Source organism: Sapajus apella, unplaced genomic scaffold, assembly GCF_009761245.1.
Source record: "Sapajus apella isolate SASKATOON/1434 unplaced genomic scaffold, GSC_monkey_1.0 scaffold48, whole genome shotgun sequence".
Lineage (NCBI taxonomy): Eukaryota > Metazoa > Chordata > Mammalia > Primates > Cebidae > Sapajus > Sapajus apella.
The window spans coordinates 1,088,961-1,112,481 of NW_022436988.1; the positions used below are offsets into that span (position 1 = coordinate 1,088,961).

A 23,521-nucleotide genomic window follows, 5' to 3' on the forward strand; every position below is an offset into this window, starting at 1 on the left:
TCTATTATTTTTTCTTTTGAATTAAAGTGAAAATTAATGTAATGAATTGGAGTTTGGACCCAGAGTAGCAAGGCCTTCGTTCACCCTCCTGCCTGAAACAGCTAAAAATCCAGGCAAAGAACATGAGATGCTGGTTGTGGGTATCCCCGGCCTCTGCTGATGAAGGACAGTGACCCCTGGGTGGGAATGTGGTGCTGGGAACCCTGGGGTGACCTCAGCCTTCTGCCTGGCAGCTTCCAGGCTGGCCACAGGGAGAGGGGGAGCCCAGCAGACTCCTTGAGGAGGTGGAACTGAGAGTCCAGCGAGAAGATGAGGCCAGGGGTTGCAGGACAGCACCCAGGAGGAGCTGCACAGGCAGACGGGGGTCGCAGGGGCTCTCCCTCGAGGATCAGGCTGAGCACCATCCATGTGTGCGAGCAGGAAGCCAGCGGAAGGATGAGAGGGGTCAGTGCCACCCCAGTGCTTGCACAGGGCTGGAAACTGCCTGTTCCTACCAGCCGGACTAGAAAACCTCAGAACTCACAAGACATTGAGTACTCAGAGGGGCTTGTCTCAAGGCACAAGACCTATTGGCTAACTAGTTACTAGTTAGCTCTTGTCCACCTAAAAAAAAAAAAATCTTAAGACCCCCAGCTGGGCGCGGTGGCTCATGCCTGTAATCCCAACCCTTTGGGAGGCTGAGGTGGGTGGATTGAGGTCAGGAGTTCCAGACCAGACTGGTCAATATGGGGACACTCCATCACTACTAAAAATAATTAGTCACTCGTGGTGGTGTGCACTGGGGTAGTCCCAGCTGCTCCGAAAGCTGAGGCAGGAGAATCACTTGCATCCAGGAGGCAGAGGTTGCAGTGAGCCAGCCAAGATCGCGCCAATGCACTCCAGCCTGGACAACAGAGTGAGACTGTCTCAAAAAAAAAAAAAAAAAAAAAAAAAAGATGTCTCGGAGCATCAGGAAACAGAAAACAATGAAAAGGGGGAAAAATGGGAGGATACAGTGTTCCCCATGTCCTGAGTTTTCAAATTTATGTTTAACATGTGAAGAAGTAAAATTCTAAGACCATATGATGTAATTCTAAACATATGTGGAGGGATAGTGAAGATGACCGTGATACACATGAGATACAGGCTAGAGAGACGGAGAAGGAAACGTCTGTGCGCCCTCCCTGAGCTACGGGAAAATGGCGCCTAGACCTGCCCCAGGTGGGGATAAGGTAACACCTGGGCAACCACTAAAGCAGCAACCCTCAAAGCGGAAGTGACGTCATTTGCGAACTGTCAGAGCAGGAAGCTCCAGGCAGAGGTCAGTCCCTCCACCAAAGCAGCCGCTGAGCTGGAGAGTGACTGGAAGCCAGTGCTTCAGAACTCTGGTACCTGGGGCGCCGGAGAGAAAAGGAAAAGCAGGGTGAGCAAACCAGCTCTGAGCCTCCTTCCTCACCCCGCCCCCCGCGCGGTGGGGACAGTGGTCTCCACCTCTGGAGCAGCTGGCTGGTGCCAGGCAGGCAGGCCTCGTCCTCCCCAAATCTGGGCTAAGCATTTTGGTTGGTCCTGAGATTCCCGGAGGAACCAGAGCAGGCGTTTCCCTTGGTTTCAGCCCCTCAGACTCAGGTCTCTGGCCCCTCTCCCCCTCCACAGCATCTATCAGAAGATTTAAAGAGACAGAAACACATCCCACTCCGCACCCCTTTTGGATCCAGACATTTAAATAAGTGTCAGCCAGGCACAGTGGCTCATTCCTGTAATCCCAGCACTTTGGGAGGCCGCGACAGGTGGATCAGGAGGTCAGGAGCTCAAGACCAGCCTGACCAACACAGTGAAACCCTGTCTCTACTAAAAATACAAAAATTAGCCAGGCATGGTGGTAGGCGTCTGTACTCCCAGCTACTCGGGAGGCTGAGGCAGAAGAATCGCTTGAACCCAGGAGGTGGAGGTTGCAGTGAGCCAAGATTATCCCACTGCACCCCAGCCTGGGTGACACAGTGAGACTCTGTCTCAAAAAACAAATAAGGAACAAGGAAATGTATGTCAACAAGGGCTCAAGGAAACTATACTCATAAATTGATTACATTTCTGCAGTGGGAAGTGCCAGCCATGAATTGTATACTATTAATTCTAAACAGATTTGGAAAACTTAGGATGTATGTTAGTAGCCCTAGAACAACTAGAAAGCAATAAAATGAAGTATCACTAAGAAGCCAATAGAGGACGTAAAATAGAACACTAAAATAATACTATTTTACTATCCCAGAAGAAGGCAGGAAAGGAGCAGCAAAATAACACAAAACAGCAGAGACACGTAGAAACAAGAAGGAAGAGAATGGACGTAAATTCAGCCATGTCACTAACTGTTAAATGTAAATGGACTAAACATTCCAATTAAAAGGAAGATGATCAGATTGTATAAAAAAGGCTGGGCACGGTGGCTCACGCCTGTAATCGAAGCACTTTGGAGGCCAAGGCGGGCGGATCACCTGAGGTCGGGAATTCAAGACCAGCCTGACCAACATGGTGAGACCCCCGTCTTAAAAAAAAAAAAAAAAGAAGAAGATTGTATAAAAAAGCAAGTCTCGCCGGGCACGGTGGCTCACACCTGTAATTCCAGCACTTTGGGAGGCCGAGGCAGGCGAATCATGAGGTCAGGAGTTTGAGACCAGTCTGGCCAACATGGCCAAACCCTCTCTCTACTAAAAATGCAAAAATTAGCCAGGCGTGGTGGCACATGCCTGTAATCCTAGCTACTCAGGAAACTGAGACAGGAGAATTGAACCTGGTATGTGGAGGCTACAATGAGCCAAGATTGCAGCACTGCACTCCAGGTGGGCGACAGAGCAAGACTCTGTCTCCAAAAAAAAAGAGAGAGAAAGAAAGAAAGGGTAGAAATGTCCCTATTTGCACAAAATGTGGATGCATGAAACAACATGGATAGTTCTCAAATTTATGTTGAGTGAAACAAAAGGCCAATCTCCAGAGGTGTGTATGAGAGCATTTACATAATGCTCTTAGAATAACAGAATGACAAAGATGGAAAACACGTCACCAGGCCCCTGGCTTGGGCACCTCCCTTCCCCATGATGGGACACCTGGCTTTGGATCTCACCTTCTCACCTGCTCCAGGTGATGGAGGTGATGAGCGAGGGGACCAAAGCCTGGCTGGGTTGACCCTCGGACCTGACTAAGCTTCCGACGCCCTTGCTTTATCGTGAAGTCTACTTTTTCCATGAACAATATAGTTACACCTGCTTTTTAATTTTTTTTTTTTTTTTTTTTTTTTTTTTTTTTGAGACGGAGTTTCGCTCTTGTTACCCAGGCTGGAGCGCAATGGTGCGATCTTGGCTCACCGCAACCTCCGCCTCCTGGGTTCAGGCAATTCTCCTGCCTCAGCCTCCTGAGTAGCTGGGATTACAGGCACGCACCACCATGCCCAGCTAATTTTTTTGTAGTTTTAGTAGAGACGGGGTTTCACCATGTTGACCAGGATGGTCTCGATCTCTTGACCTCGTGATCCACCCGCCTCGGCCTCCCAAAGTGCTGGGATTACAGGGTTGAGCCACCGCGCCCAGCTGCTTTTTAATTTTTACTGTTTTCTTGGATTTATATTTTTCTTTTTACTTTCAACTAATTGTTTCTTTATATTTAAAATATGACTCTTTTAACAACATATAGTTGAGACTTGCTTTTTTTTTTGAGACGGAGTTTCGCGTTTGCCCAGGTTGCAGTGCAATGGTGAGCTCTCGGCTCACTGCAACCTCCACCTCCCAGGTTCAAATGATTCTCCTGCCTCAGCCTCCTGAGTAGTTGGGATTATAAGCATGTGCCACTATGCCCAGCTCATTTTTGTATTTTTTTTAGTAGAGATGGGGTTTCACCCTGTTGGCCAGGCTGGTCTTGAACTCCTGACCTCAGGTGATCTGCCCGACTTGGCCTCCCAAAATTCTGGGATTACAGGCATGGGCCACCTCGCCTGGCCTATTGTCTTCTTTAATGGTCTAGTATATGGGGTAGCCACATGGGTGAAGTTTCCCATAAATGTCTGTCAAGTCAGATTGATTGACAGTGTTTTTCAAATCTCCTACATCTTTGCCAATTTCTTGTCTAGTTGCCTGATTCATTATTGAGGTAAGGTATTGAAATCTTCAGTCACTGCACTCCAGCCTGGATGACAGAGTGAGGCCCGGCCTCGAAAAGAAACGTCTGTGTCTCTGGTGATGTATGTATCTTCATGTCTGTTTTGTCCGATATTCGTATGGCCGTCCCAGTTCTCTTTTGGGTACTGTTTGTATGGTATATCTTTACTCATATTTTCACTTTCAACCTGTTTATGTTTTTGAATCTACAGTGTGTAGATCGTGGCTGGGCGAGGTGGCTCACACCTGTAATCCCAGCACTTTGGGAGGCTAAGGTGGGTGGATCACCTGAGGTCAGGAGTTCTAGCCCAGTCTGGCCAACATGGTGAAACCCCGTCTCTACTAAAAATACAAAAATTAGCTGGGTATGGTGGCGGGCATCTGTGATCTCAGCTACTCGGGAGGCTGAGGCACGAGACTTCCTTGAACCCGGAAGGGGGAGGTTGAAGTGAGCCAGGACTACACCATTGCACTCCAGCCTGGGCAATAAGACTAAAACTCAGACTAAGAAAAATCAATAAAATAAAAATGAAAGCGTATAGATTGCATAGCGTGTGTAGTTGGATCTTATTTGTTTATTTCTTAACCCACTCTGAAAATCTTGGCCTTTTACTTGGAGTGTTCAATTCATTATCACTTGCTATCATCGACCCAGTTACATTTACATATGCCACTGTTTTTTTTTGTTTGTTTGTTTAGTTTAGTTTGAGACAGAGTCTCACTCTGTCACCCAGGCTGGAGTTCAGTGGTGTGATCTCAGCTCACTGTACCCTCTGCCTCCTGTGTTTAAGCAGTTCTCCTGCCTCCGCCTCCTGAATAGGCTGGGATTACAGTCTCGCACCACCATGCAATGGCAAATGTTTGTATTTTTAGTAGAGACAGGGTTTCACCAGGTCAGGGTTGGTCTCGAACTCCTGACCTCAAATGAGCCACTCGCCTCAGCCTCCCAGCATTCTAGGATTACAGGCATAAGCCACTGTGCTCAGCCCTATGCCCGGCTAATTTCTGTATTTTTACAAAAGTTATGTGTTTTGTGTTTTTTAATTCCTCTGTTCCTCCATCATTGCCTTTGTTGTGCTAAATGAATATTTTCCAGTGTACCATTTTAATTTCTTTTATATATATATAATGTATTTATTTTCTTATGGTTGCTCTGGAGATTTTAACAAGCATTCTAATGTATCACAATCTTTTTCAGATGAATCCAGTAAAACACAGAAACTTTGTTCCAATGAAATTTCATTCCCTCTTCCTTCCTTTTCACTATATTTTTTCATATATGTCTTTATATGTTTCAACCTTTTTATAGTTAGAAGTTACACATCATAAGGTATATTTTTATATGTTATACATTATAGTAGGGTTTTATAATTATTGTGTTATGCAGCCATCTTTTAATTGGATAAGAGGCTGGGCCAAGCACAGTGACATCTGCCTGTAGTCCCAGCTACTTGAGAGGCTGAAGCAGGAAGGCAGGAGGATCACTTGAGCCCAGGAGTTTGAGACTAGCCTGACCAACATGGTGAAACCTGATTTCTAGTCTTATAGTAAGACTCCATCTTTAAAAAATAATAATAATAAGCCGGGCGAGGTGGCTCACACCTGTAACCCCAGCACTTTGGGAGGCTGAGGTGGGTGGATCACAAAGTCAGGGGTTCGAGGCCAGCCTGACCAACATGGTGAAACCTGATTTCTACTTAAAAATAAAAAATTAGCTGGGCGTGGTGGTGCACACCTGTAATCCCAGCTACTTGGGAGGCTGAGGCAGGACAATTGCTTGAGCCCAGGAGGCTGAAGTTGCAGAGAGCAGAGAGCGCACCATTGCACTCCAGCCTGGGGGACAGAGAGAGATTCCGTCTCAAAATAATAATAATAATGATAATTTAAAATTTAAGTTGGCCAAAAGAAAAATATATACTGTTTTTTAAATAATTACCTTTATTAGTGTTCATTTATTTCCTGATTATCATTCGTTCTATTGAGATGAATCTCACTCTGTTGCCCAGGCTGGAGTGCAATGGCACAATCGCTGCTCACTGCAACCTCCACCTCCCAGTTTCAAGCAATTCTCTTGCTTCAGCCTCCTGAGTAGCTGGCATTACAGGCGCCCACCACCATGTCCAGCTAATGTTTGTATTTTTAGTAGAGACAGGGTTTCACCATGTTGGCCAGGCCGGTCTCAAACTCCTGACCTCAGGTGATACTCCTGCTTCGGCCTCCCAGAGTGCTGGGATTACAGGCGTGAGCCACCCATATGTTAGTTCTTTAGGCATTATTTATAAGCTGCTTTGAAGTGGGCTATGTCCAATATCTTGCCCTCTTATGGACAGTTTTTTTTTTTTTTTTTTGAGACAAAGTCTTGCTCTGTCACCCAGGCTGGAGTGCAGTGGTGCAATCTTGGCTCACCACAACTTCTGCCTCCTAGGTTCAAGTGATTCTCCTGCCTCAGCCTCCCAAGTAGCTGGGAGTGCCACCACACCGACACCGGCTAATTTTTCACATGTTTTGGTAGAGATGGGGCTTCACCATGTTGGCCAGGCTAGTCTTGAACTCCTGGCCTCAAGTGATCTACCTGCCTTGGCCTCCCAAAGTGCTGGGATTACAGGTGTGAGCCACTACGCCTGGCCAGGGACAGTTTTTAAAAATCACTTTGTTTTATGGGCATGCCCTATGTATTCTTTTCTTTTCTTTCTTTCTTTTTTTTTTTTTAGACAGTGTCTTGCTCTGTCCTCCAGGCTGGAGTTCAGTGGTGTGATCTTGGCTCACTCACTCCTGGGTTCAAGTGATTCTCCTGCCTCAGTCTCCCAAGTAGCTGGGATTACAGGTGCCCACCATCATGCCCGGCTAATTTTTGTATTTTTTTTTTTTTTTTCCGAGACGGAGTTTCGCTCTTGTTACCCAGGCTGGAGTGCAATGGCGCGATCTCGGCTCACCGCAACCTCCGCCTCCTGGGTTCAGGCAATTCTCCTGCCTCAGCCTCCTGAGTAGATGGGATTACAGGCACGCACCACCATGCCCAGCTAATTTTTTGTAGTTTCAGTAGAGACGGGGTTTCACCATGTTGACCAGGATGGTCTCGATCTCTTGACCTCGTGATCCACCCGCCTCGGCCTCCCAAAGTGCTGGGATTACAGGCTTGAGCCACCGCGCCCGGCTGAATTTTTGTATTTTTACTAGAGATGGGGTTTTCATCATGTTGGCCAGGCTGGTCTCAGACTCCTAACCTCAAGTGATCGCCCACCTCAGCCTCCCAAGGAGCTGTGATTTCAGGCATGAGCCACTGTGCCCAGCCATACTCTTGTTTCTTTGTATGTCTCATAATTTTCTAATTGATATTATCTTAGATAATATATTGTAGAATAGAAACTCTGAATTCTAATCCTTTCCGCACTCCCCTGGGTGATGGTGGTGGTGGTGCTTAGTGACTTGGTTGGATGAATTCTTTAGGGTAAGTTTCCCCTGCAGGCTGTGGCTACAGAGGTATTTGCCAAATTAAAAAAAAAAAAAAATCTGTAACATTTAAGTTTGGCTTCCTAAGGCTCACCCCTGGGTCAGTGCAGCTTAGTGGCCAATTACTGGTTCGAATACTCTTGGTTTCTCTTCAAATCATATAAATCTTTGGCCCTTTACAATTACTGGTTCGATATGGTGCTTAAAAACCCTGAACCAGGGTGGGCGTGGTGGCTCACGCCTGTAATCCCAGTACTTTGGGAGGCTGAGGCGGGTGGATCACGAGGTCAAGAGATCGAGACCATCCTGGTCAACACGGTGAAACCCCGTCTCTACTAAAAATACAAAAAATCAGCTGGGCATGGTGGCACATGCCTGTAATCCTAGCTACTCAGGAGGCTGAGGCAGGAGAATTGCCTGAACCCAGGAGGCGGAGGTTGCGGTGAGCCGAGATTGCGCCATTGCACTCCAGCCTGGGTAACAAGAGTGAAACTCTGTCTCAAAAAAACAACAACAACAACAAAAAAAAAAACCCTGAACCAGGGCCGGCGTGGTGGCTCACACCTATAATCCCAGCACTTTGGGAGGCCGAGGCAGGTGGATCACGAGGTCAAGAGAATGAGACCATCCAGGCCAACACGGTGAAACCCCGTCTCTACTAAATATACAAAATTAGCATGGTGGCGCGTGCCTGTAGTCCGCCCGGCTAATTTTGTATTTTTAGTAGAGATGGGGTTTCACCATGTTGGCCAGGCTGGTCTCGAACTCTTGGCCTCAACGTGGGCCACCAAGCCCAGCCTTCTGATAGCCTTTTCAAAGGAGGCAATCAGCTATACAAATGTCTCAGAGAGCAGAGAGGTGACTGTGAATCGGACGGGAGGCAGGTTTGCCCTCAGCAGTTTCCAGCCTGAGTTTTTAGTGATGATGGGGGCCCCAGATACTTCCCTTTCACATGTCATGTCTACTGGGTCTCCTGGTCGAACTTCTGACCTCGCTCTCAGATATGGAAAGCTCTGACGAAGCCTACTTTTGCATCTGTTAGGTCTCAAATGCCTTGGGTTTAAAATAACCTTCACATCCACTCGGGTTCCGAGTGGGTCCCCACAGCTCGAAGTAACCCACGGAGGGGCGGGGGGCGAAGGAAAGTCGATGGGAGCCTGGCGGCTGCGGAAACCCAGGGCGGGCAAGGCCCCTGGGGGGTGATTTTCCGCAGCGGGGCGGCTGTCCCAGGCGGCAGGTGCGCGGGTTCGCGGCAGGGCTCGGGCCGCGGCAGGAGAGAACCGGTCACGCCCGGAATTCGAACGCCGGCGCCAGGCGGCGCTGGGCCCCAGCGCCCACGGTCCGCCCGCGGTCCGCCCACGGTCCGCCCGCGGTCCGGGCCTTCCGCGCGCCTCAGCGGGCGCGATTTCCACACGCCGGCGCCCCGTTTCCAGCGAGCAGTCGGTGAGTCCCGGCGCGTCCCGACCCCTCCGGCCGCGGCCTGCCGGGCACGGCGCGGACTCGGCCTCTGACCTCAGACCCCGCGCCGCGAGCTCTCCGTCGCCGGGCCCCTCGGAGCCGGGCGCGGTTTCCGGGGGACGCGTTTCCCGGTGTACCGTGGGCCGCCCGGACCGCAAAGGACGCGGCCCCTTCCGGTGGTGGCGCGGAGCCCTGGGCCCGGCTGCGGCCCGGCGCGGTGCTGGCGTTCCCGGAGGCCCGAGCGCGGCGGGGGCCCCGGGCGTCGGCGAGGCCGGAGCGGGGCGGGCCCGGGACACAGGCGGCCGGCGCCCTCGGAGCCAAAGGCGCGCGACGGTCACGGCGGGGCCCTGGAGCGGTGAGGACGCGGGCGCTCCTGTCCGTTCACAGCGCGGACGTGCCCGCCGCGGGGCTCGGGCCGAGGCCCTCGGGGGCGCCCTGTGGCGTTTCGGGCCAGCCGGGCCGCCGGGCCGGGCGCGGGGAGGGGAGCTCTGCCCTTCCCCGGGCCCGGCGCGGGGCCGATTCCCCCGGGAAGGGGCCCGGGGGTCCGTGCAGGGCCCGGCCGCGGTGGCCCTCCAGGGTCCTGACTTCCCCGTAGGGCGGTCTGCCAGGGCCAGGCCCGCGGCGGCGCTGGCGTAGCGGTTTCTTCCCGCTTCTCGGCCTTCCTACCAGGCCGACATGGAGCCCCGTCCCCAGGGCGGGTCAAAGCCTCGGGGCCCAGCGGCCCCCTCGAGGTCCGCTGCGAGGTGGCGGCACTGGAGTGGTCTTTCTCCAGCCTGCACCGACCCCCACCTCTCGTGCCCCTTTGGTGCCCCCTGCGTGTGACCCAGCGGTGGCAGAGCAGCCTTAGAAGAGTGACCGCTGCCTCCGAGTCCTGCGCCTGTCGTCGGGCCTGGCTGAGCCCTGGGTCTGCTCCTTTCCCCCAGCCTGGAGACGATGCCAAAGCTGCAGGGCTTCGAGTTCTGGAGTCACACCCTTCGGGGGGCGCGCCACGTGGTGGCCCCCATGGTGGACCAGAGCGAGCTGGCCTGGAGGCTGCTGAGCCGGCGCCACGGAGCACAGCTCTGCTACACGCCCATGCTGCACGCGCAAGTCTTCGTCCGCGACGCCAACTACCGGAAGGAGAACCTGTACTGCGAGGTGTGCCCCGAGGACCGGCCCCTCATCGTGCAGGTGCGCAGTGTTGGGTCTCAGCCGCTGGAATGCCTGGGGAAGAGCCCTTCCCTCTATGGTGGGACATCATCCTCAGCCTTTCCAGAGACAGCTTTCCAATTCCAGGAGGAGAGGGAGAAGGTGGCGCCAGGCACAGAGAGTCCACGCAGCCACAGCAGTAATTCCTGTGGGCGAGCCAGGGCTGCAGGTGCACTTCCCAGAATCCAACCCCATTCCTAGGAGCTAGCTTGGGCAGCCCTCCTGGCACCCCCTGGATTGCTGCCTCTCACACTCCCGCTTCAGAACCAGTAGGGATGCCTCTGCTCTTCAGAAGTCAGTGATTGTGGTGTCTACCACAGTTCAGAAGAAAATCTGTAAATCTGGGTGGTTTCTCAACTCCTCCGGCTCTGTCATATTGTAAGCCTCGGCAGGACAGGACACCCTCCTGCAGTGAACCTGGGCCCACACTCTCATGGGATCACACTGGACCTCTCGTAGGGCTGGGCAGCAAGGGACTGGTGCCTGGCTCGCTCATGGCTGACTCCTTCATCTTCTGCAGTTCTGTGCCAATGACCCGGAGGTGTTTGTTCAGGCGGCTCTCCTGGCTCAGGATTACTGTGACGCCATTGACCTGAACCTGGGCTGCCCACAGATGATAGCCAAGAGAGGTGAGCTCCATGTGGAGCATGGGGGCTGTGGGGGCAGGAGCCAGAGCCAGCTCAGGGTAGCCCCAGATGTGGTGAGCTTGGAGGATGGCAGGCCCTGCCTCTGTCGTAGGCTGGAGCCAGTCGTCCTCTGTGCTTTGCCTCTGGAGGGTGCTGTCCTCAGGCCCCCAGGGCTGTGGTCCGAGCCCTGCTGGCTCTCACTTCCTCAGGGAGCTCCTTCTGCATAATTGCTGCCAGGGCATCCCCTCACCCCCTTGCACTCCTGTAAGTGGGGTCCGGCCTGTCTACCTCACTGGGCCCCTGGGGAGGTGTTGCTTGGTCCCAGACTGTGGGGCTGGGGTTCCATTCAGCACCTTCTGAGCTTATGCAGCTGGGCAAGAGGCCGAGTCTGATGCCAACAAACCACTAGACTCTGACTGTTCCACTGCCCCAACTAGAGACACTGCTGGTTCTGAGGACTTGCGGGGCAGCTCCTGGTCTGCATGGACAGAGGAGGGGGTGCAAGGCCTTGGCCCCACCAGCCTGAACACAGGTGTCAGCCAGGCCATGCTTGTTCTTTGCAGGTCACTATGGCGCCTTCCTGCAGGACGAGTGGGACCTGCTCCAAAGAATGAGTGAGTTGGCTGCGTGGGCGTCGAGCCCCAAGCCCCTTGAAAGGGACACATGGGCACTGTCCACTTGGTGGGGCTCCCGGCAGCACCCTGGGGGTTCCTGCCCACAGCAGGCTCTCTGCTGGAAGGAGGTGGCTGTGAAGTTGCCCGTCCTGTGCCACTTGCCCCTTAACACCAGGCTGTAGGTGCCAGGGCAGAGTCCTTGCTCTGGCCCAGCCTCAGATGTTCTGGGAGACAGAGCTGGCCTTGGCCGTACTTGTTTGAACCTGGGAGGGCTGGGGAATGGTGGAGGGAGCCTGCGCAGCAACCTGAGGGTGAGGCTCAGATGGTGGCCTGGGCTGCCTCTCAGCCTCCCGGCAAAGCTGCTGGCTTTGCTCTCTGTGGGGCCCTGGGCTCTGGGAACACCATGGCCCCCTCAAAAGCTGCCTCTCTTCTCCCCAGTTTTGCTGGCCCACGAGAAACTCTCTGTTCCTGTCACGTGCAAAATCCGTGTCTTCCCAGAGATTGACAAGACTGTGAGGTACGCCCAGATGCTGGAGAAGGCCGGCTGCCAGGTGAGCCCTGGGCTTGCATGGGCGTGTGGGCCCCGGCTGGGCCTTTACGCAGAGGACACAGCTGAGGCTCTTCCTGTGTCCACTCAGACACCGTGCACCGTTGGCCTCATAGGAGCAGTGGCTCTCCTGACTGGCCTGTCCCCACTGGCTCTGAGTGCCACCACCTCCAGCCCAGGCCTCTACAGCAGAAACTGCTTTCCTGGCTCCAGGGTTTTGTCCCTGCGGAGAGTAATATCAGGGTCTTCACCATGTTCCTAGCATCCTAGAGGCCGGCAGGGCCTCCTTTTGGGCTGCTCAGCTTCCAGTCTCCAAGAGGGTCAGGAAGGGGCCACTTGGCTGTCAGCAGAGTTGCTCCCCTGCCTGTGTTCCCTGCACACTGAGCCTGTCCTGGCACAGGCCTGGATGGGCTGCTGTCTGTAGGGATGCCCCTTGACACTCACCTGGAGGCGGACAGCAACCTCCATCACCTGGAGATGAGGCTTGCCTAGGGGCTGTGGGCTCAGTGCCCCCCCAGCCTGGAGTCATTCCGGAGCCAGTCTCTCCCACACCTTTGGCTTGGGGCAGTGGGGATGCTGCCACTTCCCAGCCTGGCTGTTGTGTGGGTCTGGGCAGCACGTGCATCCTGGGGCTCCCTTGGAGTGCAGAGACCTTGGGGCAGGCCCTGGACGGCCATTCCTCAGCTCTGCTTCAGGAACTGAGATGCTGAGGGAAAGCCCCTGGAATTGGACACAGGGCTCAGAGGGGCAAATGGTGGAGGGGGTTCTGGGGCTCAGAGGGGTGGAGGGTCTTGCAGGAGGCAGAGGGGGCTCGGAGGGGGCTTGGAGGGGTGGAGGAGGCTTGGAGAGGCAGATGGGGCTGGGGTGGGGTGGAGGTCTTGGAGGGGCCAGAGGAGGCTCGGGGGGACTTGGAGGAGTGGGGGGGCAGAGGAGGGGCGGAGGGGCTTGGAGGGGGCAGAGGAGACTCAGAGGGGGCTTGGAGGAGGGGGGGGGGCAGAGGAGGGCAGAGGGTCTTGGAGAGGGCAGAGGAGGCTTGGAGGAGTGGCGGCGGGGGGCAGAGGAGGGTGGAGGGTTTTGGAGTCAAACGACCGCTGGTCTGTCCTAGTTGCTGACAGTGCATGGGCGCACCAAGGAGCAGAAGGGGCCCCTGTCGGGTGCAGCGTCCTGGGAGCACATCAAGGCCGTGCGGTGAGTGGACAAGGACAAGAGCGGTGGGTGATGCAGTCCTCAGTCCTTGGGGCTTTGGTGGGGGTCCCAGCTCCACACCTCAGGGTGCTTGGCACACCTGACACCTGTGACCACCAAGGGGGTTGGGGCCGAGGCTGGGGGCAGCATCGCTGTGGGAGCAGAAGCTACCTGCCAGGATAGTCTGGGGGGTCTGCCTGGGGCCTGGGCACGGTCCCGGGTGGGACGAGGGACAGGTGTTTCTGTGCCAACAGGAAAGCTGTGGCCATCCCTGTGTTTGCCAATGGGAACATCCAGAGCCTACAGGATGTGGAGCGCTGCATCCAGGACACAGGTGTACAGGGTGTCATGAGCGCAGGTGAGTGCAGGTTGGCAGAGCCCAGGACACGCCGGGGGCCCGTGCATATGCCCCGATGCCACCACCCAGGTCAGCGCCTCCCATCGCTTACTGCCCTTACCACAGTGCTCTTCGCAGATAGTGTTCTTCGGTCCCAGTCTGCTCTCATGGGCCGGAGCTGGCCTTGTCCCTGGTGTGAGGTGGCACAGGAGTATGTCCTGGGTGCTCTAGGCTTTCCTCTGCCATCCACCTGGAGCAGCCCCCAAGGCTTCCCTCTCCATTCTCCTCCCACAGAAGGCAACCTGCACAACCCCGCCCTGTTTGAGGGCCGGAGCCCTGCCGTGTGGGAGCTGGCCGAGGAATACCTTGACATTGTGCGGGAGCACCCCTGCCCACTGTCCTACGTCCGGGCCCACCTCTTCAAGCTGTGGCACCACACGTGAGTCATCCCTATGGCAGAAGCCACGCTGGGGGGTTGCCCAGGCAGAGACCATCAGAGCCCGTCTGAGGCATTTCTGCAAGTTTTGTCAAAATAACTTGCTGCTAAGTCAGGTCTTCAGGGGCTGGGATGACAGGAGTGGAGTTGGGCAGGAGTGTGCCCGGCACTCAGCCTGGGGCCTGGTGGTGGAGCAGGGGGCCCACCCCGCATGACAGGGCCTCTGTCTCAGGCTGCAGGTGCATCAGCAGCTGCGAGAGGAGCTGGCCAAGGTGAAGACCCTGGAGGGCATTGCCGCCGTGAGCCAGGAGCTGAAGATGCGGTGTCAGGCATGTGCGGGGACTGGTGGGAGCCCAGCCTTGTCGTGGGTGAGGCGTTGGGGCCGTGACCAGGGCCTTGGGCTTTTGCAGGAGGAGATATCCAGGCAGGAGGGAGCGAAGCCCACCGGCGACTTGCCCTTCCACTGGATCTGCCAGCCCTACGTCCGGCCGGGGTGAGTGCTCCACCCTCTGCCCGCAGTGGTGCACCTGCCCCGCTTGTCCTCAGCCACCAGGGTCAGCTCCCACCCCAGAGGGAAAGGAGGAGGGGGGCCACGGATCCCAGCAGCATGCACCTTCCGTGTGCCCCTCAGCATCCTTGGTGGAGGGTGCTGGTTGGTGGCTCAGCCTCCCTCAGTGGACACTTGGATTTTAAATATCTTTTTTTTTTTTTTTGAGACAGTCTCTCTCTGTCACCCAGGCTGGAGTGCAGTGGCACGATCTTGGCTCACTGCAACCTCCATCTCCCAGGTTCTAGTGATTCTCCTGCCTCAGCCTCCCAAGCAGCTGGGACTAGAGGCATCTGTCACCACGCCCAGCTAATTTTTGTGTTTTTAGTAGAGATGGGGGGTTTCACCATGTTGGCCAGGATGGTCTTGATCTCTTGACCTCGTGATCCCCCTGCCCTGGCCCACCATGCTCTGCCTTAAATCTTTTAAGATACTTCTTTGAGCTCCTGTGATCCTGGTAGATTTGTCCATGGGTCAAGAGGTTGACCCCAGCTTCCACTGGGTTCTCAGAGGTGAGGCCCATCTGTGGCCACATCCCTGCCTGGACCTGGTGGCTCAGACCTTGGCCTGCTTGAGGTGCAAACTCCATCCCAGGGGGCCCAGCCTCCCTAGCGGCCACTCCTGAGAGGGCTGCACGCTGCCCACGCTCCTCAGCGACCACACTCGCCACAGACCCCTGGCCTCTCCTCACCCTGGGTCCTCACTTGGGGTCCGACCCATGTGGCTGTGGCTGCTGGGCCCCTCACGGTGTCCTTGGGCTCTGCCCGCTGCCCTCCCCACAGGCCCAGGGAGGGGAGCAAGGAGAAGGCAGGTGCGCGCAGCAAGCGGGCCCTGGAGGAGGAGGAGTGTGGCACGGAAGTCCTGTCCAAGAACAAGCAGAAGAAGCAGCTGAGGAACCCCCACAAGACCTTCGACCCCTCTCTGAAGCGTAAGTGCTGATGGGCCTGAGACAACAGCCCCTTTATCCTCCTCGTCTCCTCCGTTGCCAGTTGACAGGAGCCCAGATTTGTGGTCAGGGAGGCTCAAGGCCCAGAGGTGGAAGCAGATGCTTGGGGGCTTGGCATGGTCAGCCAGACTTGGGGTCTGAGTGCGGGAACCTGTGCAGGCCCCACATGTGGGACGTGGCTCAGTGAAATCAGACGAGGCTGTGGAGCAAGCCTCTCAGCCAGGTGCCACCCAGGTGGCCACTGAGGGGCTCGTCTGCAGGTCAGGGCCTTGGGTCGCTGCAGCTGTCCCTGCCCCGCCTCACGCTGAGCAGCCACTGAGAGGGCGGCAGGGGTACGCAGGAGCGTTTGCATGGGTCTTGTTGCTGGGCCAGAAGTGGCAGCAGGGCAGGCTGGGTGAGACGGGATGAAGGTGCTCACCCCTCTCCTCATGGCCACCAGCGGCAAGGCTTCAGCCCGGTGCTGTCTCCCCTGAGAATGCTGGTGCCCCCCACATCCTGGGCCAACCCATCTGGGCCCTCAGCAGGTAGCGGCCTCCCAGATTTCTCCGACAGCTTTACAAGCTGCAGGGGACCACTGAGAGCAACCTTCCCATGTAACCACCAGGGGGCGGGCCAGTCCATGAGCAGCTGCCACATCATCAGCCTGGTGCCAGCAGTCCCTGACTGCCACACTGCCCCCCGGGGCCACTGCGTGAGGCAGCTGGGAGAGGCAGGAAATGGGGCTTTGGGCTGAGTTCTTGATCCTTGGCCCTTTTGCCTGGGAGACCTGGCACTGAAGAGCATGGAACCCCTTGAACCCTGGGGGTGGGAACACCTGTCGCCTTGTCCCTGCCTGGGAGTGGGATGGACGAGGCTGCTCATCCTGCCAGGGTCCCCCAGCCCACCCGCTTCCTATCCATTTCCTGTAGGATGGTCCCTCCACATCCCCTCACCCGTCCCTTGCTGAGGGAAAAGCAGATGTGGCCAGCCTGCATCCTCTGCCCTCCCAGAGCCTCCTGGCCTGGCTGGCCACAGCTGGCATGGACACTGTCAGTGGGCTCCATGCAGGTGATGGGGCAGCCCCCGTAGCTAGGCCACCCAGCTCTCATTCACCAGCACCCTTTTCTTTTCCCAGCAAAATATGCAAAGTGTGACCAGTGTGGAAACCCAAAGGTGAGTGGGTTTCAGCTGCATGCCGCCAAGGCTTCACCTCGGGGGGAAGGGGAGGCGGGGTGGGCAAGGTTGTCCCTGCGCTGCTTGGGGTGGCAGGTCTGGTGCCCGCCCAGCTGGGTTTGTAGTGTGGCCCAAGGTGGCATGGGTGCCTCAGGAGGGCCCCTTGCTTCCAGCCAGCCCCCTGTCCAGGCCTGGAGTGGGAATGAGTCTGGGTGGGTTGGGGTGAGGGGGTCCCAGGGCTGCATCCAGGCCATGGGGATCTGCTGGCGGCTTCCCTGGCGGGCTGCTCCCCTGCTGGCTACCTGTCCCCGGGAGCCATGCTGGCCACAGGCTCCCCAGCTTTCCTGTTCCCAGGGCAACAGATGCGTGTTCAGCCTGTGCCGCGGCTGCTGCAAGAAGCGAGCCTCTAGAGAGACCGCGGACTGCCCAGGTAAGGCTGCCTGCCACCCGCCCCCCATGAGCAGACAGACCCCTCTGCCACCTGACCCCTGATTCTCCTCTCTCTGCCAGGTCACGGATTGCTTTTTAAAACCAAATTGGAGAAGTCTCTGGACTGGAAAGGGACCAAGCCTGAGCTGCAGGAGCCTCAGACGGCCACGCCCAGCACACCAGGTGGCTTCTCAGAAGTCATGAGTAGTGCTCTGGCCTGAAGGCCCAGAACCCCCACCCCCAGGACCGCTCCTGGAGCCCGGACACGTCCTACTTAAGGAAACGTCTTTTACTCAGGGAATCTCCCCTTACTTAACGTGGAAAGACGCGCCCTGTCCCCCTCGGCCCGCTCTGGGGGCCTGGAATGCTGCAGTGGGGAGCAGGCCCCAGGCTGGACCTGCCCTGTCCTCAGCACGCGTGTGCAAAAGCGGACAATAAATCATTTCAAAGATGCCAGAGCCATAGCCTGTGATCGCCGCCCCCCAGACCCAGGGAGGTATGAGCCAGGGCAGGTGCTGTTAGGGCCAGTGGGGGCTTCTGAACAACAAGATGCGTCTAAACGAAGGCAGCACACGTGCATCTGTGCAGAGGAACGGGGGACTGACTTAGGGCCCAAGCCTGCCTCCCCCATAGGCTCTACGGCCAGAGCTCCGGGAGCTTCCTGATGCCGCCAGCCTTGGAAGCACAGCCTGTCGGGCAACAGTGGCCGACGCTGGGGGCTGTTGAGCCCAAGGGACCCCTGCCTCCAAGCCGAGCCCCAGGGAGCCAACCTTCAAGAACCCAAGGCCACCCAGGGGTGACCAGAGCCTGCACAACAGGAAGGAACGGCCAAGGGCAATGCTCAGTCTGCTTTTTAATGGATACTGCCCACTTGTCTGCACCTAACCAAGGCGGGAACAGGAGGGGTCTGGGAAGTGGTGCCACTGGGCTTGGGTGCCCCACAGTCTGCTCCCTGGGGACAGAAACCCATGGGGTTGAGCCCTCCAGGCCTCTTTTTCCAGGAAGGGCCACAACTAGCAGCCGCCTGCCTCCCCAGCCCCGGCAAGAGCACGCAGGCTGGGGAGCACCCAGTGGCCAGGTCCTCAGCTGGGCCGAAGGCAGCACTGAGCCGCCTGGAAGTGAGCAGGTCCGTGGGGTGGGGGCGGGGTGCAGATGTCCTGGAGGCCAAGCGCCGCCCTCACATGTTGGTGCTCATCCGGGACTGGCTGTTGGCTGGAGTCAGCTCCCCCTGGCTCCCTTCTCTGGGTGGGGACTGCCGAGGAGACGAGAAGCAACTAAGCCACCAGGCCCCACGTGCCACACACCGCACCTGCCCACCCGCTGACGCCTGCCCACCTTGACATGGATCTGGTTGCGGAGCACGGCTGCCCGCAGCATCATGGCCTTGGCGCGGCGCTGGAACTCCTTGCCCATCAGCAGAGACTTCTCGAAGGTGGTGCTGCGCTGATCCACGTCCCGGGCGTATAGGATCTGCAGAGACACAGGCTCAGTGGGGCTCAGGCTCCCCCACGGCCACTCCCACTGCCCCACAGCCCACGGCCACCTTGCTGTGGGAGTCCACGCGGGCACTGATCAGTCCCTCCAGGATTAGCTGTGTCAGCTCGTCCTCCAGGGCGGCCACCGTGGTGTTGAAGGCCGCCGCCATCCGGTGCATGTCAGCTGACACGTAGGGGCTGAAATACTGCAGGACAGAGGAAAGTCAGCTCCACGGTGCCCTACATGCCCACCCGCCCGCCCGTTGTGTGCCAGCCTGACCCCCATGCTTACCTGGATGAGGGCACGGTTGCGAATCTGGGTGTACAAGGTCCTGACGTGGGGAGCCAGATACATGTCCAGGAGCAGGTTGTCCTGGGGAAGGGGCTGGTCAGAACCGGGACAGGAGGCCAGACAGGACCCCATCTCACCCCCACCCCAGGCTGGGCCCCACCTTCATCTCATCCAGCATCTTGAGGCACGAGGCGTACTTGGACTCGTAGAATTTGAAGATGATGTCTCGAACCTGCGGCTCCAGCTCCAAGAACAACTTGAAGGAGCTGCTGAGGCAGACCCTCAATTTCAGGCCTCTGCCTGCCCCTGCCCTCCAAGTTGCCAGTGGGACACCAGTCCCCAAACAAACCATGGGAAGATGGTGGGGCCAGGGGACCAGGATGTGCAAGGCCAAAGAAGTGGCCTGCGGAGAGGGATGGGGACTGCAGGACCAGGGCGCCCACCTGCTGGAGATGACATTGCGCTGCAGCTCCTGCCGGTCAAAGGTAGCCAAGGCACACAGGCCACCATAGACGGCCACATTGCTGGGGGACAGCAGCTGAGAAGCAGAGACCCGGCATCACAGGCAGAGAAGGGCCAGGCCACCCCTGCCCCATCACCCATTCACAGAATGCCTAAGACTCTACTCTGAGAGAACCCACCCGCCTACAAAAGCGGTCCAACCCATGAGCCCATGCTTGGTCTCCCAAGTCCCCAAGAGGGTCCCTTACCTCAGGAAAGTCACAGTGATCAAAGGAAGCCAGCAGGAAGCACTTGGCAGCCTGCTTGTACTTCCTTGCAGCCAGCTCCGCCAAGCCTAGTGGAGGGGGAGTGGTGGGGGGAAGAAGGGGTAAGACCCAGAGCCTCAGGGAAGCCACTAATGGCTTGAGGAGGAAGGCGACCATCAGGGGCTTACTGGCCTCTCCTGCCCGGGAGCTGTTCCTCAGCACTGGGGAGATACTCTAGTCCTAGATGGAAACAGCCTCACCAGTGCCCAGCAGGCTCCCTGAAGCTAGGTGTGCAGGGAAACCTTACGCTGCTAGCATGGCTGCAAAGGACACCGGGCTCAGAGCGGCTCGGGCTGCAGACCTGCCCCAGGCCCACAGTGACAGCAGCCAGACCCTGACAACATGTCACCCCTGGCTTACCTGGGGCAGCCTAGGCACCACCTACACCCGCACACGAGCCCTACAACATCCTTCGTCCTGCCAGGGAAGGTTTCCCTGGCTGAGGTAGGGACCAGCTACTGCCCTGAGCTGGGAGGACTCAGCAACACGGGAACATGGGGCCAGCTGGGCACAGCCCAGGCCCTTACCTGCGGCACACTTGAGCTTGGTGAGGATGGCCTGGGTCTGGCTGTCACGCTCTCCTCGCTGCTGCAGGGGGAAGCCACATGCGTGAGGCCCATTTCCTGGAGCTTGATGCCCAACCCCAGACCAAGAGGAGAAGGGAGATCCACTGGGGGAGGGTGAATAAGGTGGCGGGGGAGGACAGCAGGGGCCACAGTGGTCAGGAATCCTGGGGCAAGGTCTCTGAGGCGGCAGCCTGTACCTCGGCAATCTCCGGGGTGGACTCGGCCTTGCTGACGTAGCTCAGCACATGAGACCAATTCTGCAAGTAGACGCTGACCTGGTGGGCGGGGGCAGGGCCAAGTAAGCCTGGGTGCCCCTACGGCCCAGCCACAATGCCCCCACCCCCCCGCTGGGGCAGGCCGACCTTGATGACGTTGAGACACATGTTGATGACATGCTTGGCGCTGGTGCAGTAGTCCCGGGCCCGGGAGTAGCACTTGAGGGCGTTGCTGAGGTCCCCACAGTCCAGGTAGTGGTCGCCCAGATCGTCGTGGCCGCGCCGGATGCTCTCCTTGATGGAGTTGCCCTTGTAGTTCTTCAGGTCAGTGTCTAGCTTCTCCAGCTTCAGCAGGGCCTTCTTCCGCGTGGCTTCCACCCAGGCCGTGTCCAGGGCTGGGGGCTCCACGCCACTCTCAGGGATGGCGTCAGGTGCGTTCTGCAGCTCCCTGAGAGAGGACCTGGCCATCAGGATGGCGATGGTCACAGGCGCCACAGAGGAGAGAAGGAAGCCGCCAGCCTAAGGCTGCCCTCGAAGCCCTAACCAACACGCAGGTGGGCCCCTTCCACTGGCTCCAAACCCTGTCTCCAGGGCCCAGTCTGCACCAGGGCCGCAGCAGTAACTGCTGATGCCAGGAGCCCACAGCAAGGTGGGGAAGCCAGCAGGGGGATGTCCTGAGCCACGGTCTCCAACAGCTCCCCTCGGAATCAAATCCCTGTGTGCACACACACAGGAGAAGCCACACCACAGAGGGCACTTCCACGCTCCACTCGCCTGAATTCCATCGAAGGGGCACAGGAAGGGGGCCCAGCCCCAGACACCTGCTCCCTTGGAGGTCTCTGCTTTCTCTTGCCAAGCCCCTGACCTCACCTGGTGGCCTCTGAGAGCTTGCGGTGGATCTCCTCATACATGTCGACATTGAAGGTTCTCTGCACGAAGGAGAGGGCCATCTTTAGGGCCTCCACCCGCAGCGTGGGGCAGTGATCAGCAATGAACTGCAGCCGCTCGATACGCATCAGGCCACTGTAGCTGGCTGCATACTGCTCCAGATCCTGGGGGTGGGCGCACACAGGTCAGGCAGGGTGTGTGAGGTGGGACCCCAGCCCCAGGCCTGAGGGTCAGGAGCTGGGGCCCTATTGCCTCCCAGCCAGAATGCCGCCCTGGGCCCACAACAGGAACCGGGCACATGGGCACAGGGGTGCAAGACTGACTGCTGTCCCAGGTGCTGCAGAGATGCCTGGGTAGGCCTGGGGCAGCACCCAGTTTCAGGGATGGACGCCCACTAGTGACTGCTGGTCGCTGGGCCGAGCAGTGGGGAGACTGGCCCTGGCTCCTCTGTGAGCAGCATCTGAAGCTGAGCCACAAGCCCGATGTGAGTGGACAATCACAAACTCTGATAGTTTTGGGGTCAGAAAAAGACATGACATACATCACTAAGAAGGATCACTCTACCTGCTGTGCAGGCTGCAGAGGGGAGTCTGCCCTGGACCCCCCAGCAAAACTAAGACACCCAAGGTCCCGTACAGAACTCCGTACCAGGGTGGGGTTCTCCACCACGTAGTTGACATCAGGTGCATTCTGTGGGTCTTCCTGGGGGTCCACGTCGATCTGCATGGGCTCCACAGCCCCCTGCAACATGGGCCAGGCACCTGGCACCTCGTTCTGGGGACCGCCCCAGGAGGGTGAGAGACCTGCACTGTTCTCTGAGCTCAGCTCTGCCGGAAGTCTCTCGGACCAGGCTGATAGGACCACACTCCCACTGCTGCTGTTCCCCAGGTGTGCCCTCCCAACCACCCTCACTCCCACCCAGGCTCCTGTGCCACCACATCAGGGAGGGGTCTCCTCACAAAACTCCAAAGCTCAGAAGCAGAAACCCCTGGCCTGATTCTAGCTGCTCATCTCTGAAAGCCAGAAAGCAGACATGGGACAACCAACGACACAGGGGCTCCTGAGGGCCCCCACACGTTCCCAGCCACCGTCCTGATGCAGTTTCCTCCAAGTCACAAGGAACCGGATGCCACCTCAACCCCGAGGCAACAGGGACGGCCCCGGAATCTGTCCTGAGCAGCGGAGCAGCAATACCGGGCCGAGAGTCACGCCACGGGTTGGGAGAAGGGGGAAAAGGGTCATCTCAGGGAGCCCCACGGCCCCCAGCTGGGAGACACAGAGGAGCCGGGACCTCAGCTTAAAACGAAGTAGGCTGGAAAAGCCGCCGTGCGGAGCCCCGCCGGACCCGTGGGCCTCCGCGCTCCTTCGGGAAAAGCACCAAGAGCGCGGCTCCCTCCGCAGGCCCCGGGCCCGGGGCGCCGCCCCTCCCGCGCTTGGCACGGCGTCCCTGTCCTCGGCCGGCAGAGCAGCAGGGGCCCGGCCGCAGCGGGGGCGGCCGGGCCCTGCTCCCCCCTCCCTCGCTCGCTCGGGGGTCCCTGTCCTGGAAGGTACCTCGTAGAGCAGCGTACAGGCCGACAGGCTGGCGCTCAGGCTGAAGTCCCCGGCCGTGCCGGGCAGGACGAGGTCTGACCTACTGCTGTGAGGGGTGCGGTACAGATCTGCCACCGACGAGGAGGCCGAGCTGGGGGCCGAGCTATCCCTCATTCTGTCCTGACTTTCTGCACCCCCCGACCCTGACACAGAGCTGGCTGGCTGCTGCAGGGAGAAAAAGCGTGAGCGTCGGGCGGCCGGGAGCCGCTCCCGGGAGCTGCCGGGAGGGAGGCGGGGCGGGCGCGGCCCAGGCGGAGACGCGCGCTGCCCGCCGAGGCCCGGCACCAAGCGCGCCCGGCGGCTGCTGGCGCAGGCCCCGCTCCCCGGCTGTCCCTCGGCCCGGCCCCGGCGGCGAGGGGCGCGGGGGCACGGAGGCCTGGCGCGGCCGCGGCTCGTTACCTGTAAGTTAAACACCTGAACCGGCAGCGGCATCTTGCACCCACCCCGCCGCGGCGTGCCGTCCACTTCCGGGGCAGCGGCGCCTCTTCTTCCGGGGCGCGGGGCGGGGCGGAGCCGCCGGGCTCTTAAAGGGGCCGCAGTCCGCCCGCGGCTCCGGCGCGGCCCTCCGCTCCCGGCGCCGGGGTCCCGGCGGCCGCATGAGCCGCGCGCGCGGGGCGTTGTGCCGGGCCTGCCTCGCGCTGGCCGCGGCCCTGGCCGCACTGCTTCTGCTGCCGCTGCCGCTGCCGCCGCCG

At 58.1% G+C, this 23,521-nt stretch overlaps 2 protein-coding genes across 26 annotated transcripts; one reads left to right on the forward strand and one right to left on the reverse strand.

Moving 5' to 3' along the window:
* Positions 1-8,997: 8,997 nt before the first annotated feature.
* Positions 8,998-17,492, forward strand: DUS1L (dihydrouridine synthase 1 like). Of its 7 annotated transcripts, none has more exons than XM_032241234.1 (14): positions 9,194-9,384; positions 9,953-10,199; positions 10,738-10,846; positions 11,407-11,457; positions 11,896-12,008; positions 13,110-13,192; positions 13,444-13,547; positions 13,821-13,965; positions 14,195-14,291; positions 14,373-14,455; positions 15,292-15,437; positions 16,570-16,607; positions 16,920-17,037; positions 17,118-17,492. In XM_032241234.1, the coding sequence occupies exons 2-14, from the start codon at positions 9,963-9,965 to the stop codon at positions 17,255-17,257; spliced, it is 1,464 nt and encodes a 487-aa protein (XP_032097125.1). In that variant the 5' UTR covers positions 9,194-9,384; positions 9,953-9,962; the 3' UTR covers positions 17,258-17,492. The 7 variants fall into 7 exon arrangements, with proteins under 7 accessions (XP_032097123.1, XP_032097125.1, XP_032097126.1 ...); XM_032241235.1 differs by having other exon boundaries at positions 16,938-17,037; XM_032241236.1 differs by having other exon boundaries at positions 16,962-17,037.
* Positions 17,493-17,872: 380 nt separating this feature from the next.
* Positions 17,873-23,334, reverse strand: GPS1 (G protein pathway suppressor 1). Of its 19 annotated transcripts, none has more exons than XM_032241254.1 (14): positions 23,229-23,289; positions 22,791-22,875; positions 21,888-21,980; positions 21,222-21,403; positions 20,499-20,799; positions 20,334-20,411; positions 20,098-20,158; positions 19,514-19,599; positions 19,247-19,341; positions 18,964-19,069; positions 18,804-18,884; positions 18,580-18,717; positions 18,372-18,506; positions 17,873-18,288 (listed from the first exon to the last, which is right to left on the reverse strand). In XM_032241254.1, exons 3-14 carry the CDS (start codon positions 21,963-21,965, stop codon positions 18,214-18,216), a joined length of 1,416 nt encoding a protein of 471 aa, XP_032097145.1. In that variant the 5' UTR covers positions 21,966-21,980; positions 22,791-22,875; positions 23,229-23,289; the 3' UTR covers positions 17,873-18,213. The 19 variants fall into 19 exon arrangements, with proteins under 19 accessions (XP_032097145.1, XP_032097136.1, XP_032097135.1 ...); XM_032241245.1 differs by having other exon boundaries at positions 20,098-20,155; positions 22,791-22,994; XM_032241244.1 differs by having other exon boundaries at positions 22,791-22,994.
* Between the last annotated feature and the right edge of the window lie 187 nt (positions 23,335-23,521).